The sequence below is a fragment of the Lampris incognitus genome, chromosome 1 (genome assembly GCF_029633865.1).
Source record: "Lampris incognitus isolate fLamInc1 chromosome 1, fLamInc1.hap2, whole genome shotgun sequence".
In the NCBI taxonomy this organism is placed as follows: Eukaryota; Metazoa; Chordata; class Actinopteri; order Lampriformes; family Lampridae; genus Lampris; species Lampris incognitus.
The window spans coordinates 5,089,974-5,106,846 of record NC_079211.1 but is presented as its reverse complement, the minus strand read 5'-3'; the positions used below and the strand labels follow the sequence as shown (position 1 = coordinate 5,106,846).

Sequence of the window (16,873 nt, the reverse complement as noted above, 5' to 3'; positions counted from 1 at the left end):
TGCCTTCATCACGAAGTGATGATGCTCCAATTTAAGCTCATTAGCTTCACTTTATAACTTGAACATAGTTCAGAGACCAGATGACTATCATCCTTTGGTCCTAGGTGGTCATCATGCGAGGGGCGATGCTCATGGACATGAGCTCCTGGAACAGCAGCTTGCAGGCGTAGGGCATCCGCACCAGAGAGATCTAACAAGGCAACCAGGGGCAGAAACAAGATGCTGAAGAGTAACAACAGTACTGGGCTATCTAGATGCTACCTAGATGCTAGCAGGGTGCAAATGACAAGCAAGCCACGATGAAAACCCAAAATTAAAAATACACGTTTTCCCTTTTATCTATAGTGCCATATGCATCTAGACCATTTAGATGTGAATTAATGTTTTGGGGATATCAGCCGTAGAGATGTCGGCCTTTCTCTCGAATACAAGGGAACCGGATGGCGCTTGGCTTGTGTTGCTCAAAGTGGCAAAAAAACAAAACAAAACCCTACAGCAATGTCTCCTAGAAATCATGACCCGGTTACTCAAGATAATCCACACATCTTGTTCTGAGCAGTTTCATATAGGGCTATTTTCTCAGACTGAACTGAAACTGCTCACAGGATCTGTGGATTATCCTGAGTCGCCGGGTCATGATTTCTGGAGAGAGACATCGCTGTTGAGTTTTTCAAATGTGTTTTTTGGCACTTTGAGCCGAGCGCCATCCAGTTCCCTTGTATTGGAGAGAAGGCAGACATCTCTACGGCCGGTATCTCAACAACTCACACCAGAACGATCTAGACAGATAAACGAGTCGAGAGGAAAAACATGCATTTTTGATTTTGGGGTGAACTTTCCCTTTAATTTCTGACCCGTTCTTTATAGCTCACCGTTCACTGGAACATTAATCTAAGACATCGCACACTAAGGCAGGCTGACAGAAAGACGTCTACAATTTGTTCTGCCCAATCTCAAAATCGACGGGACAAAGAACATCTTGTTGCAAACAAGCTTCTGCAAAATTAGATTAAAATATTAGTAATAAAAATAAGCAATAATCACACCTTATCTTGATGATGATAACAATATAATTCTAATAATACTGTACTTTATACACAAAAAATAACTGAACCAAAAGACGATGGGTATATTTGGAAGTTTGTGTGAGTCTTGGTAGATGTATCTGTGGACATCCACAAAGAACCGATCCAATTTAAAAAGTGGACCGTCTTAAATCTACTAGAACACTACAAGCAGACAGACCACTGAGGAGGGAGGGAAAACGGCATCATGGCGGAACGGGAAGCGCTGAACATACCTGTGTTTTGTTGCGGCAGCCCCGACATTCATACGTATGAGTGCGCGTGTTGGCGATGGCCATGAGACCACACAGGTTACAGACGTGGACCTGGTAGGGGTCGGACGCTTCAAACAGCCTCTCTCTCAGGAACTGAGCGGCTCCGTGAGCGATCTGACAGTCACGCTCCATCTCCCCGAAACGCAGCCCGCCATCACTACACGCCACAGAGACATGGTGGAGGACGGGTTAGGATTAATGGAGGACAGGTTTGACCGGGACAGGGTCAGCAACCAAGAATGGTTTAGAAAATCAGCTTTTTATAGGATGAGGGTTAATGGTTCTATGTGAACTACTTCAACTTTCCTGAAATGTCACATGACCAGGAGGTATCAGCAGGATTTGCTGAGGGGTACTGAGGGGTACTGATTACAAAACACAAAACCAGCAGGAACAGCAGATGACAGGATTCAACAGAAATACACATTGTACTGTTAAGGTTTGCGTAGTTGGTGTAAGGGGTGTTGTTTAAAGGGTTGGGGTTACTGATGGAATGTTGGCAGATGTTGATGACCAGGTTAGGGTGAAGGTCGGTGTGAAGGAATGAAGGTCAGAACATGAATCCTGCCTTCAACAGTGTTGGGGTTTATGTTATTATGCTGAAAGAAACATGTTAGTGGCTTGGGGTTTGGGGTTGAAGGACTGGTTATAGGAACGTCTAAATGACTCTCCAGGTTCTTACCGTGATCGACCCTCCATGGGCTGCCTGTTGAGGATCTGAACTGGTCCACGGGCCCTCGAGTGGATCTTGTCGTCCACCATGTGCTTCAAACGCTGGTAGTAGGTGGGCCCGATGAAGATCTGAGAGGTCAGTTTACGGCCCGTGAAACCATTGTACAACACCTGTGAAAGACAGGGTGAACAAAGTTGGAAGCATCATGACTGAAAACAAAATTCAAATCTATCGAGGGCTTGGTTTATATGACCTGATACCAAGAGCAGAATGAATACAACGGTACCAAAAATCCCTTCCAGTCCAAAGTCACACACAAGTCATGCGAAATGTGGACTTCTTCAAACGCTTCATATCTACTCAGTTACCCAGCGATTATATGAGCTGCCTTCACCACGTAGGGACTAGTTTCATTATCAGAATCTGATGCATTACAGAACTGGCCATTTATAAAAAAAAACCTACAGCATTCCACCAATCAGCATCACCTCTCGTTCATCTTACACCTCAGTTAGAGCAACAAACTGCTGCTTAGATGCCATGAACAAAAGACGAAGTTAAATTAGTAATAAAAGTCTAAAGAAAGTGAAATATCGAGAAGGTGTTTTTGGGAAAATGTAAAACAAACTGTTGTTATTTAGAGTGACCGGGGAATATTTTATTTATTATTTTACCCAAACCAATCCAACCTTCAGAAGTGCTTATATGCACGTTTTTACCTCATTAGCAAACACCTTCTCACCTGCTCAGAGCTCATGTAGCTGCAGTCAGCTAGACATGACATGGAAGCTTTTTGTTTTTTAACCCCCCCCCCCCCCGTTTTCCCCAGTTGTATTCGGCAAAGTACCCCACTCTTCCAAGCCGTCCCAGTCACCGCTCCACCCCCTCTGCTGATCCAGGGAGGGCTGCAGGCTACCACATGCCTCCTCCCATACATGTGGAGTCACCAGCCGCTTCTTTTCAACTGACAGTGAGGAGTTTCACCAGGGGGACGTAGCACATGGGAGGATCATGCTATTCCCCCCAGTTCCCCCTCCCCACCGAACAGGCGCCCCGACCGACCAGAGGAGGTGCTAATGTAGCGACCAGGACACATACGCATATCCAGCTTCCCACCCGCAGACAAGGCCAATTGTGTCTCTAAGGGCACCCGACCAAGCCGAAGGTAACACGGGGATTCGAACTGGCGAGCCCCATGTTGGTAGGCAATGGAACAGACCACCACACAACCCGGATGCCCGACATTGAAGTTTAAGAAGAGTATCAGGGCTCATCTTGATATTTTAACAGTTAGCAAGGAGGGTTCATGTTAACTAATCCCAACAGGAAACTCCGACTTGCAAAGTGTCTGAAATAAAACAGAAGCTGAAAGTCGGGTTCATATAAACAGACTGATGTGTAAAAAGTCGGGTTCATATAAACAGACTGATGTGTAAAAAGTCAGGTTCATATAAACATACTGATGTGTAAAAAGTCGGGTTCATATAAACAGACTGATTTGTAAAAAGTCGGGTTCATATAAACAGGTGATGTATAAAAAGTTGGGTTCATATAAACAGACTGATGTGTAAAAAGTCAGGTTAATATAAACAGATGATGTGTTAAAAGTCAGGTTCATATAAACAGACTGATGTGTAAAAAGTCGGGTTCATATAAACAAACTGATTTGTAAAAAGTCGGGTTCATATAAACAGGTGATGTATAAAAAGTTGGGTTCATATAAACAGACTGATGTGTAAAAAGTCGGGTTCATATAAACAGACTGATGTGTAAAAAGTCAGGTTAATATAAACAGACTGATGTGTAAAAAGTTGGGTTCATATAAACAGGTGATGTATAAAAAGTTGGGTTCATATAAACAGACTGATGTGTAAAAAGTCAGGTTCATATAAACAGACTGATGTGTAAAAAGTCAGGTTAATATAAACAGACTGATGTGTAAAAAGTTGGGTTCATATAAACAGACTGATGTATAAAAAGTTGGGTTCATATAAACAGACTGATGTGTAAAAAGTCAGGTTCATATAAACAGACTGATGTGTAAAAAGTTGGGATCATATAAACAGACTGATGTGTAAAAAGTTGGGTTCATATAAATAGACTGATGTGTAAAAAGTCAGGTTCATATAAACAGACTGATGTGTAAAAAGTCAGGTTCATATAAACAGACGGATGTGTAAAAAGTTGGGTTCATATAAACAGACTGATGTGTAAAAAGTCGGGTTCATATAAACAGACTGATGTGTAAAAAGTCAGGTTAATATAAACAGACTGATGTGTAAAAAGTTGGGTTCATATAAACAGACTGATGTGTAAAAAGTCAGGTTCATATAAACACTGATGTGTAAAAAGTTGGGATCATATAAACAGACTGATGTGTAAAAAGTTTGGTTCATATAAACAGACTGATGTGTAAAAAGTCAGGTGCATATAAACAGACTGATGTGTAAAAAGTTGGGTTCATATAAACAGACTGATGTGTAAAAAGTCAGGTTCATATAAACAGACGGATGTGTAAAAAGTTGGGTTCATATAAACAGACTGATGTGTAAAAAGTCGGGTTCATATAAACAGACTGATGTGTAAAAAGTCAGGTTAATATAAACAGACTGATGTGTAAAAAGTTGGGTTCATATAAACAGACTGATGTGTAAAAAGTCAGGTTCATATAAACACTGATGTGTAAAAAGTTGGGATCATATAAACAGACTGATGTGTAAAAAGTTGGGTTCATATAAACAGACTGATGTGTAAAAAGTCAGGTTCATATAAACAGACGGATGTGTAAAAAGTTGGGTTCATATAAACAGACTGATGTGTAAAAAGTCGGGTTCATATAAACAGACTGATGTGTAAAAAGTCAGGTTAATATAAACAGACTGATGTGTAAAAAGTTGGGTTCATATAAACAGGTGATGTATAAAAAGTTGGGTTCATATAAACAGACTGATGTGTAAAAAGTCAGGTTCATATAAACAGACTGATGTGTAAAAAGTTGGGTTCATATAAACAGACTGATGTGTAAAAAGTCGGGTTCATATAAACAGACTGATGTGTAAAAAGTCGGGTTCATATAAACAGACTGATGTGTAAAAAGTCAGGTTAATATAAACAGACTGATGTGTAAAAAGTTGGGATCATATAAACAGACTGATGAGTAAAAAGTCAGGTTCATATAAACAGGTGATGTATAAAAAGTTGGGTTCATATAAACAGGTGATGTTCTGAGCAGACCTCGTTTCCTCTCAGGTGGTAACCGTATTCAGACAACAGGTTGGAGACCTTCTGCACGTTGACGGCGTCATTAAAGGGCGTAGCATCTCCAATCTCTCCTTTGTTAGCCGACACCTGAGGGAAGGAGGAATAAATACAAAACCTAAATGACCCTCATTTCAAGACAACAACATGTTTAACCTGGAGGAATGACACCAGGCTGCTCTGCACCACACATCATGGGTTCCAATAAACCACATCTGAATTAAAGACAATCCATCCATCATCCAAATCGATTATCCTGCTCTGAGGGTCACGGGATGCTGGAGCCTATCCCAGCAGTCATTGGGCAGCAGGCGGGGAGACACCCTGGACAGGCCGCCAGGCCATCACAGGGCCCACACACACACCTAGGGACAATTTAGTACGGCCGATTTGACCTACATGTCTTTGGACTGTGGGAGGAAACCGGAGCACCCGGAGGAAACCCACGCAGACACGGGGAGAACATACAAACTCTACACACAGGACGACCCACCAGGTTGTACTACCCCGGGGCTCGAACCCTGGACCTTCTTGTGGTGAGGCGCCCACGCTAACCACTGCGTCCAATACTTCTGGATTACAGAGTAAAATAGCAGGACTGCATTGCACCAGCGTGGATGTTGGGGTGGAATGTCTTCAGATCATTCATGCAAAACGGAATGAAAATCTTTGGAAACCACTCAACAGCTAACAACAAAACTAGCATGTTTCAGGCACATCCTTGGTAAGGTTGACTTCAGAATGTAGAAAACATTTCTTGCCCTGTTCACTTCTCCCTGCAGCTGTTATGGTTTCTTATTGTTCCAGGGCTCAAAATCCAAATGTTCAGACACTGTACAAACCCAGAACTTCTGACAGATTTCACTTAATGACACGTCCATACCCGTGTTGCTCCATGGGCAGATAAGGGGCCTGAACATACCTCATGGTTTAGTGAAGGGGGAAGGAATATCAGAGGAGCTGCACGTTACCTTTCCCTGCAGACACTCGATCAAGTGACCGACTGTCATACGAGATGGGATGGCGTGAGGGTTGATGATGATGTCAGGTGTGATTCCCTCGCACGTGAACGGCATATCCTGTTGCAGGACAACAGAGGAGACAGGAATTAAAACCAAATGAAAAGCCAAAGATTCCTTACCATGCCAAATAACCTCCTGACATCTACCTTCTTAAATTAAACAAGGTGTGACCACACTGGTTCTGTTCTTTTCCACGTAGACCACTTCAGTCCTGCTCAGGATTAAACTTTCAAGCAGTGACTTGTATCTCATGTCCTCATCCAGCGAATAAACACAACACTCTGAATATCAGTGGAACTGAGCTTTTCCCTGCAGTCATTCAAGTGATCCACAGGGAATAATATTCATCTTTTTTTCCCCTGTTTTGCCCCCCCCCCCTCCCCCCAATTGTCCCTGGCCAATCACCCCGCTCTCCGAGCCGTCCCAGTCGCTACCATGTGCCTCCTCCCATACATGTGGAGTCGCCAGCCCTGACAGTGAGGAGTTTCAGCAGGGGGACGTAGCGCGTGGGAGGATCACACTATTTCCCCCTCTCCCCCGAACAGGCGCCCCGACCGGCCAGAGGAGGCGCTAGTGCAGTGACCAGGACACATACCCACATCCGGCTTCCCACCCGCAGACACGGCCAATTGTGTCTGTAGGGACGCCCGACCAAGCCGGAGGTAACACAGGGATTCAAACCAGCGATCCCCGTGTTGGTAGGCAACAGAACAGACTGCTACGCCAACCGGACGCCCCAGGGAATAACACTTAGTTTCGTGTTCCTGATGATAATTAGTAAATTATTGTGTCTAAACTCAGAGTCTCACTCACATCTGAGTGGGCGGCTCCACTGAGCTGGAGGTGGTCTTGCTGTTCAGATCAGTCGACATCAGTTTAACTAACTGGTCATTTTCTCATCACCTCAGACTCTCTTATAAAGAGGCGGTGCCTGCAGTGTAACATTTAAGGCCTTGTTCAGCCACCACGTCTAAACTCAAAATCATAAGTCCTCAAGAATTCATTTTTCAAAAATGGACAAAAGGAGAATCTGCCAAAAGGAAAGACTGAACTTTGATCTATATATGGTACAGTTTCCCTCTGCCCGTAGCGAGGTCTTTCTCTGTTGGTGACCCATATTCTTCTACTGAGCACATTAAAACAGGAGCGCTGCCAGTCTGCTCTCACTCGAAATCACCACACTTCCAGGACGGGCTGCCCATTTCAAACATAGCTTTTTTTCTTGGCAACTTCGAGGTATTAGAAGAGGTTCAGCGGTCTCTCCATCGCCGTACGTGAGCTCCTTGCCCTCAGCACTGGTAGCATCACATGATAAGCTCGACCTGAGGCTGCATTACCCACAAATATTCTGCTTTTATCGACACATCTTCATCCACCAAACTGTACTTTACCTCTTGTCTGTACTGGATGCCACAGGTACCTTTCTGCCCATGGCGACTGGCAAACTTGTCTCCGATCTGAGGGATACGAACCGAGCGAACCTGCAACAGGTTAAGACATGACGACAGAGAAGAATGATGCATATTTAAGAAAGAATTTATTGCTCTCGGGAGATGGCAGATAATATATGCTGTGACTGTTGTACATCGTTCATTTATCAGTAAACAGAGAACATTATTTGGCACTAACTGAATATGTCAAACTTCCCATTGAGATCACTATTTGGCACTGAGCCAGCCTCTAAAACCCTTTCCATCAAGATGACTGCTTGGCCTGTCTTCACATCCAGAGACAATTATCCAGGTCCTGAGGCGATGGAGCGAGGTTTGGAAAGTCCCAGCGGATTCAAACCTGTTTGTACTGTATTTTTCACAGCTGCTTTCTCTAGCTGAGGTAAACTTTGGGGAGTCTGATTTTACAACCTCTTTAACACCTGTCACATTAACATCATACAACATGGTTTAGTGCAGTGACACAGTCGAGATGAAAACGACACCCCTGAAGATTCACATGTAAACAAATGTCCTCTTTCATACCTTCCATCACCGGTGTATTTAAGCAAATCTATGAATACCCAAGTTGTCAAGACTTTTGTAGTCGTTCTTTTTAATGGTTATTGTCTGGCAGGACTGTCCTAGGAAAAACAACATGGCACATAGAGCTCTACAGCTTCTGCAAAACCCTGACCTGTGTGATCCAACCTGAGCCTGTTCTGTTGGTTTTATGCTTGTTTTCTAGTTTAACTTTTTAAATAACAGAATAATCCATGTTGTGTGAATGTGCGTTATTTTTTCTGGATTTTTTTTCCTCCTTTTTTCTCCCCAATTGTACTTGGCCAATTACCCCACTCTCCCGAGCCGTCCCGGTCTCTGCTGATCTGAGGAGGGCTGCAGACTACCACATGCCTCCTCCAATACATGTGGAGTCACCAGCCGCTTCTTTTCACCTGACAGTGAGGAGTTTCACCAGGGGGACATAGCGCATGGGAGGATCACGCTATTCCCCCCAGTCCCCCCCCACCCGAACAGGTGCCCTGACTGACCAGAGGAGGCGCTAGTGGAGCGACCAGGACACATACCCACATCCGGCTTCCCACCCACAGACACGGCCAATTGTGTCTGTAGGGACGCCCGACCTAGCCAGAGGTAACACGGGGATTCAAACCGGAGATCCCCGTGTCGGTAGGCAACGAAATAGACCGCCACGGTACCCGGACACCCCGTGTTCTTTTTTTTTTCTACATCTTTTAATAACTTCGTTCTTGTAACGTTTGTTGTATTCTTTAGTGTTTGCACATTTATCGACAACTTTCTTTGCTCATCAAATATGTGAATAAGTATGGCGTCGGTAAAGACACGGTGCAACCGGTATCTCTCCAATTCGGACTGTCTGCACCGTTATTTGCAAGTGATCAGCTTGGATTTGTGTGTCCAGACATCAACCTATCTGCACGGGTTGCTGTGGTAATGGCGTAGGCATGACTAAATATGTACGCTGGTGATGCGGTTTACCAACACACAAGCATGAGAAATGGAGATCCATTATCTCGCCCTCCAAACATTCGCACTGTCAAGCTGCAGCGCCGAACTCCTCCGTCGCACCCGACAAACTAGTGTGCGATGGAGGAGGCTGGTATACACTGCGATGTTCCGCGCTGCAGTCATGGCGGGCTGCACTGTGCAGTGAGAGTTGCACAGTGTGAGAGACAGTTTGAAATCTGATTTGGGCGGTCAGTGTGTGGACTGAGACGCATCTGTAGAAATCCAGCTGGAATCACAGTTCTCCTCCAAATGTGGTTTAGATCCGATTTGCAAAAATCGCGTTTCATGTGGGGTTTTTTTTGTTGCTGTGCAGACTTTCTAAAGCCAATGTGGATACAACCTGGATATGCCAAAAAAAAAAAAAAAAAAAAAACTTGGGCTGGCAGTCTGAACAAAGCCTAACACAACCCTACTCAACTCAAACCAGTTAGATGAGAACAGAGAAAACATGATGCTGACATGTCTTAAATGGCATGACAAACCGTTTCTCGTTTTGCAGTTCATGCAGGACTCTCTAACGTATCAAGAGGCGGACTAAAGAAATACGGTTTTCAGGGGTTTTAAAACAGACTCGGTGTCTGGTGAGAAGAAAACCTATCAAACAAGTAAAATCAGTTATATTCATGCATGGGGGGGACTTGGAGGTTGAATTCCTTGCTCACCCTGATCTTGCAGAACTTGTAGCCCTCCTGGTTGAGTGTGACCATGACCTGGTCCACGATCCCAGTCTCGCTGGTGCGGAGGAAGGTACTGCAGTCCCTCTTGGTGTAGCGCCGGTTGGTGCTGTCCAGTTCGTCGTCATTTTCTGGGAGTGTTACAGTCTTACCGATGATCACATCCTCACCGGAGACACGAACACCCGGTGCAATCAGACCGTCATCATCCAGCTTGTCATAAATGGCGTGCCGCATGCCTGGAAGAGTGGATTTTGATTTAAATGGTGGATGTATCTGCTAAGTGCCATCGACTGTTCACCTCAAAATCTTCCTTAACATTAACACTCTAAATTAAAGTAGATAAATAAGTTTCATTTCTATTTAACCTCAAAAGCTGCAATCCTGGAGAATCACATGCAAACCAAAGTCCTTTGTGACAGTTCCCACCTCTGGTGTATCTAAAACAGTAACTAACCCATGAATATCCTGCAGACTTTAGTCGTATCTGATGTGAATGGTTGGTATCTGGTGGGACTTTTTCATGAAAAATGATAGCAAACACTACACAACCTATCTTCATCATAGCAGCCAAAAGAGTCTGAAGAAGTGAAGGTGTTGTGTCAAACAAGCACATGTAACAGAACAAGCTGGTAGAAGACCTTTACCAACAGAGTGTAAAACATCAATAAGTAAAACTCAGCTTCAACCAGGTTTTTTTCTTTGGCGGTGGGAAAGGTGCTGACACAACTGCACTGCTGACTCTGGTTCATTTTGAATGGATCTCTGGGATTTAATCAATCAATCAATCAATCAATCAAGTTGCATTTTATTTAGCGCTTTTCTGGCTGCAACAGCCACTCAAAGACTTTAGAGGGATCAAACAACAATGCAGTTACCACATCCATAACTCATCTTCAGGACTGAGCTTTGAGATATCCTAAATATGCAAATAGCTTTATCCATTTGGTTTAACTTCTTTTTTTTTTGTGTGAGATTTTTCCCACCTTTTTTCCTCCCCGATTGTACTTGGCCAATAACACCACTCTTCCGGGCCATCCCGGTCGCTGCTCCACCCCCTCTGCCAATCCGGGGAGGGCTACAGACTACCACATGCCTCCTCCCATACACGTGGAGTCGCCAGCCGCTCCTTTTCACCTGACAGGGAGGAGTTTCACCAGGAGGATGTAGCGCGTGGGAGGATCACACTACTCCTGCCAGTTCCCCCTCCCCACCAAACAGGCGCCCCGATTGACCAGAGGAGGCGCTAGTGCAGCGACCAGGACACATACCCACATCCCCGGCTTCCCACCCGCAGACACGGCCAATTGTGTCTCTAGGGGCACCCGACCAAGCCGGAGGTAACACGGGGATTCAAACCGGTGAGCCCCGTGTTGGTAGGCAATGGAACAGACCGCTATGCTACCCGGACGCCCCCATTTGGTTTAACTTCTTGCTTTCACATCCTTTAAGGGGAAGAAAGAATTACTCATTTTGTTTATGGGAAGAGTTACAACAAAGAAAAACCTCATTTATCAGATAAATCACATGGATGTTGTCTACCTACCCTGGCAGGTTTCACGTGTAGGCTTCTCAAATATCTCCTCCTGATCAAAGCCCTTCTTAGACTCCTGCTCTTTGTAGGAGCGATAAAACACAGACCTGGGGGGGAGATAAGAGCTTTGAAACTAGCTGTGATCTTACTGGTCAAAACAACTTTCATAGGACTGAAACAAGTTTTCAACAGATCCACAAATACAGGCAGGGCCATGGGGGATACAAACTACATGTCTGGATGTCTATCTGAAACGTTATCTGCATGTCTTGATGCTGAGCTGGATAGCGAGATAGGTACGTAAAGCATGATGTATACAGACAGGGAAAGTGACAACAGCTGGACAGACAAACATGACATAAAACTGTACTTGTATGTCGCAGATAGCTGCTCCATGCAATGCCTACTGGCAAATGAGCTTCTGCATGGGAGGAGAAGCTTCTAGGAACCTTGCTACCATAGCCACAGCTAGAAACAGTTGTGTTCATGGTTCCAAGTGGAAAAATTCACAGGACTGAAAATATCCGTATACTATGAAACACACAGCTTCATGTTCAGAGTTTCTTCCTAAGAGGAATAGGTTTTACTAAAATGATATGACAGTTTTCTTTTTTCAGACTGTTAAAGGCACAAAAAGTGGTTTAAACTGCACCAACCACTGACGTCACAACAAGGGGTATAAAATGGGTGGGGTAACTCATTATTCCCAAGGCAGTGCTTTTGCCATTTGTTCCTTTAGTTTTGTAGTTTTTGCAAAGTAAAATGGGAAGGTCCAAACAGCTTTCAGCCTTCTAGTGAAACACAGCAGTCTGCAGATGTTTTAAGAGGTGAAGGACATGATTTAGAAAGGCACACGCCTGTCTAAAGGTCCCAAATTCAGTGCATGCCAGAGCAAAAACCAAGTCAGTCTAAGGGCCCGGACACACCAGGCTGATGGTCAACCGTCGGTGAGCGTCTGTGACCCCAGTTTTTGCGGTGTGTCCTGCACCGTCAGCACTAGTCGGACCCCTGTCGGACAGCTTTTCGGCTGATTCGGCATGTTGAATCGGTGGAGCCCATCGGTGAGAGAGATCACTCCGATTGGCTGTTCAGATTAGCGAATCAGTGCAGAACGTTCATGCTAGTTGGCCGTCGGCTGTAGTCTTTGCGGTTTGTTCAAGTGCTACTTTTTGGCCCAGACGGCAGACGATGTGAGGCGACGCTACAGTCGGCCTTCGTCGCCAGTAGTCGGTTTGGTGTGTCTGGGCCCTTAGACTTTGGATCCAAAATTCTGAATAAGTAACAATAAAAGCCTCTATGTAGCTCACCAACACACTCACAGATACACCCTGAACAAAGACTGGGTCCGGACCGGTGACAGATACCAACCTGAAGAACCCTCGGTCCACCGCTGATCTGTTCATGATCACCGAGTCCTCCTGGTTATAGCCGGTGTAGGATGCGATTGCCACAATGGAGTTAATACCTGACGCAAACACAGCAGCGTTTCAGTTGCAGACATCTTCTACTGAGATGCAAATTTAATATGACTTAATTTAACTTTAATCAGAAAAACATTGATTTATTCATGCACTGATTGATCTGAATAGTGATGAGCTTTTTCATAATGAGTTAGGCTAAATAACGCTTTAAGATCAATGACCAGCCATGGGTGGCTGGATGCTGTTTAGTAAGTGCATAAACCAATGTTGTGTTACCAGCAGGCAGCTCTCTGAAGCGTAGGTACTCCATAGAGCGTGTGGTAACCAGAGGTTTCTGGGGGTAGTAGAGCACATGTGCCAGGGTGTCCATGCGCACATGGAAGTTGGTGATGTACACACCCATGGCTTGTTTACCCATAGCAGACTGGTAGGTGTTCCTGGGAGACTAAAGAGCAGAAAAGGAGTATTTTGCTTTACTTCTGCCACCATCAGTAAAGCTTCTGTAACTTTATTGAGATCTGCTGAGTCCAATTCTTTGTTCATCTTTTTAACAGATAAAAACTGTTTTAGTTGCTTGACAGGCTAGACCTCGTCAGTCTGTGGAAGACTGTAAAAATCTACTAGGGTAGGGAATCGATCTGAGTTGGACATGTTTATTACACTTGTATCAGCTTGGCAGCATGTTGTCACTGGTCAATCACTGTCAAAGCCTCATCATGCACCATAATTTTTCCTACTGATATCCCCTTTCCCAGCAGTTAGTGCTTTGCTACCCATTGACCTACACAGGGAATGGAACCACTAACCCTGGCAGCGTAACCCTGTTCTCACACCAAAAGCGTCATGAGCAGCAAAAGCAGCTGGCAGTCATTCATTTTTCATGTCAGCATACTATGACGACACACTGAATCAACACCAGTTGCAGACAGGGATTTCTTGTCATTGTAACATCTCCACTACAAACTTGATGGGCGGGTGGGACACCACTAAAACGGATGCCTGCAGCATAGCTTGAATCAACTGTGCCTATTCACGGTCCCCCGTGCTACGCTGGGACCACGTCATGATCCACCTGATTCCTGCATACAGGCAGAAATTAAAACTGTCTAAATATTTTGGCCCTGTGTGATGGCCTGGCGGCCTGTCCAGGGTGTCTCCCCGCCTGCCGCCCAGTGACTGCTGGGATAGGCTCCAGCATCCCTGCAACCCTGAGAGCAGGATAAGCAGTTTGGATAATGGATGGATGGATAAATTTGTTATGAGGACATCTAAGAAGTGGACCAGTGAAGTTATGGAGGCTCTTCGCACATGCTTGGACTGTACAGACTGGTATGTTTCCATGACTGCCACCAACAGTCTGGATGAGTACACTGAGGTTGTCACATCTTACATTAGCTTCTGTGAGGACAGCTATGTACCATCACGTAACAGGGTTAGTTACAACAACGACAAACCCAGGTTTAGAGCTACACTCAGACAACTTCGGTTGGAGAAGGAGGAAGCATTTAGGAGTGGGGACAAGGTCCAGCTTAAAGAATCTAAACACAGGTTTAGCAAGGCAGTGAGATATGCTAAACAACTGTACTGTGACACTTAAACAGCAGTTCTCAGAAAATAACTTGGCCTCTGCCTGTAGGCAAACTGCAGGGGTTCCAGGACAAGGTCTCCCAGCTGCACGTGCCTGTCTCCACCTATCCGACAGGAAGCAGCACATCAAGCTGGGGAAACACGTTTCTGACTCCCAGACCATCAGCACCATTTCCCTTCAAGGCTGTGTTCTTTCACCTCTACTCTTCTTCCTACATACAAACAGCTGCACCTCCAGTCACCAATCGGTCAAGCTCCTGAAGTTTGCTGATGACATCACCCTCATTGGGCTCATCTCTGGCGGGGATCAGTCCGCTTACAAGTGGGAGACTCACCATCTGGTGTCCTGGTAGGACCGAGCTCAACGCTCTATAAACAGTTGAGATAGTTGTAGACTTCAGAAAGTACTCAGCTCCACCCACCCCCATCACCCTGTGTGGCTCCCTAGTTGACACTGTGGAATCCTTGCGCTTCCTGGGCACCATCATCACTCAGGACTTCAAGTGGGAGTTGAACATCAGCTCCGTCACCAAGAAGACACAGCAAAGGATGTACTTCCTGCAGCAGCTGAAAAAGCTCAACCTGTCACAGCCAATGATGGTGCACTCTTACACCACCATCATTGAGTCTATCCTCACCTCTTCCATCACTATCTGGTACGCTGCTACCACTGCCAAGGACTGCAGCACATCATTCGCTCTGCTAAGAGGGTGATTGGCTGCAACCTGCCATCCCTCCGTGACCTGGATGCCTCCAGGACACTGAGGTGAGCAGGAAAGATCGTGGCCAACCCTTCCCACCCAGGCCATGGTCTCTCAAAACACTCCCCTCTGGCAAGAGGCTAACAAGAACAGCTTCTTCCCTACAGCAGTAGGCCTTTCTAACAAACCTCCACACATCCTGACACTGCCGCACTCCCACCCCCCTTCTATCTCCCCCACCGTGCTCTCTGTATATGGACACTGCATAAAACCTGCACTACCCTGTAAATAACTCTTATTCTGTAAATAAGTTCTTAAAATTCTCATTTAACTTTTTCTAAATACAGTTACTACCACCCAGTGTCAGGCATCAGGGGCTGCCACATGGTCTCACGTTCAACTCTGAACCAGCCTTGTTTGCACCTTACTTTTATTTTATCTTGTATATACATTTTATTTATTATTCTTTTTAACTTTTATCTTTACTATTTACTGTTATATTTCACCAACATACCAAGATAAATTCCTTGTATGTTCTTGGCAATAAATATTCTGATTCTGATGACCCCCCCCTCAATGATGACTGTTAGATGACTGACAGAGAAGCTAGTAACTAGAGCGATCACTAGCATTCAAGGCACTTTCGGAGTGAGGACAGGGTTAGGCCACATTCAAACTACACCTTAAATCTGAACCATATTTGAATGAACCACATGTTGGAATAAACTGCAGATGAAATGTCTGAGTGCAGTCAAAAGATGGTATTTGTCGTTGGTTAGCACAAACGAGTGGTTACAGCATGGATGTATGTTCACAACGATGTCAGATGCAATATCCTTTCAGAAATGAACGTAAAAAGTGAGAGAAGAAATCCATAATGCCCTTCAGACACCTTGGTCTATTTACTGAGCTACAGCCATATCCAAGTTTACCCCTAATGTTATTACAAACACCTCAAGTAACAAGGCAATGACATGTCAGTACAGTATATATCACTTCACCACCAACACATGACAGGAGAACATCACAGTCACACAGAGCAGTTACTTGCAGTACATCTTTCCTTTCACTGAGTACCTGGTTGTGATCGGGGAAGGGGATGATGGACGCACAGACACCCAGGATCATGGAGGGATGGATCTCACAGTGGGTGTAGGTGGAGCAATAAGCCACACCCTTCTCCTGGAGGTCATCAGGGGTCATGGCCAGCATCACAGTCTCCTCCTCCAGAGTGTCGATGTATTCAACCACACCACTAGCAACTAAGTCCTGCCAGCTAACACAGAAACATCACAGCTCGAATTCTCCTTGGTCAACAGAAACTCTCCACCTGGATAAAGATGCTGGAATAATTCTATTTCAGTTTTATAATTTACTGCCATAACTTGCCATCAATCTGATTACCTTAGTAACTGGCGAGTAGCACATAAGTAAAACATTTAGTGAGTGAATGACAGAGACACATACTGAGATGGACGAATCGAGGAAGAGGCCAGGCTCCTTGGCCTTACCTGTAGTTGTTGTACTCTCTCTCCTTGAGCTGATCGATGTGTCGCCTCTTCAGCAGCAGTTTCTGTTTCTCTACGATTAGCAGAGGACGACAGATCCTGCCAGCATCTGTGTAAATCCTGATCTCACGCTCACGGATGTCCCTGATCATGGATACCTTGGAATCAAAAAGAT

At 45.0% G+C, this 16,873-nt stretch overlaps 1 protein-coding gene across 1 annotated transcript in view; it reads right to left on the bottom strand.

The window, feature by feature from the left end:
• Nucleotides 1-70: 70 nt before the first annotated feature.
• polr2b (RNA polymerase II subunit B) overlaps nucleotides 71-16,873 on the bottom strand; it is a 30,908-nt gene continuing 14,105 nt past the window's right edge. The window contains exons 14-25 of the mRNA XM_056288968.1: nucleotides 16,702-16,856; nucleotides 16,268-16,466; nucleotides 13,179-13,347; nucleotides 12,850-12,946; nucleotides 11,494-11,588; nucleotides 9,936-10,186; nucleotides 7,684-7,773; nucleotides 6,242-6,349; nucleotides 5,247-5,360; nucleotides 2,022-2,182; nucleotides 1,301-1,496; nucleotides 71-190 (exon numbers count right to left, since the gene is read on the bottom strand). Coding sequence (XP_056144943.1) covers nucleotides 101-190; nucleotides 1,301-1,496; nucleotides 2,022-2,182; nucleotides 5,247-5,360; nucleotides 6,242-6,349; nucleotides 7,684-7,773; nucleotides 9,936-10,186; nucleotides 11,494-11,588; nucleotides 12,850-12,946; nucleotides 13,179-13,347; nucleotides 16,268-16,466; nucleotides 16,702-16,856 — 1,725 coding nt within the window. The 3' untranslated portion in view covers nucleotides 71-100. The remainder of the gene's footprint in view (nucleotides 191-1,300; nucleotides 1,497-2,021; nucleotides 2,183-5,246; nucleotides 5,361-6,241; nucleotides 6,350-7,683; nucleotides 7,774-9,935; nucleotides 10,187-11,493; nucleotides 11,589-12,849; nucleotides 12,947-13,178; nucleotides 13,348-16,267; nucleotides 16,467-16,701; nucleotides 16,857-16,873) is intronic.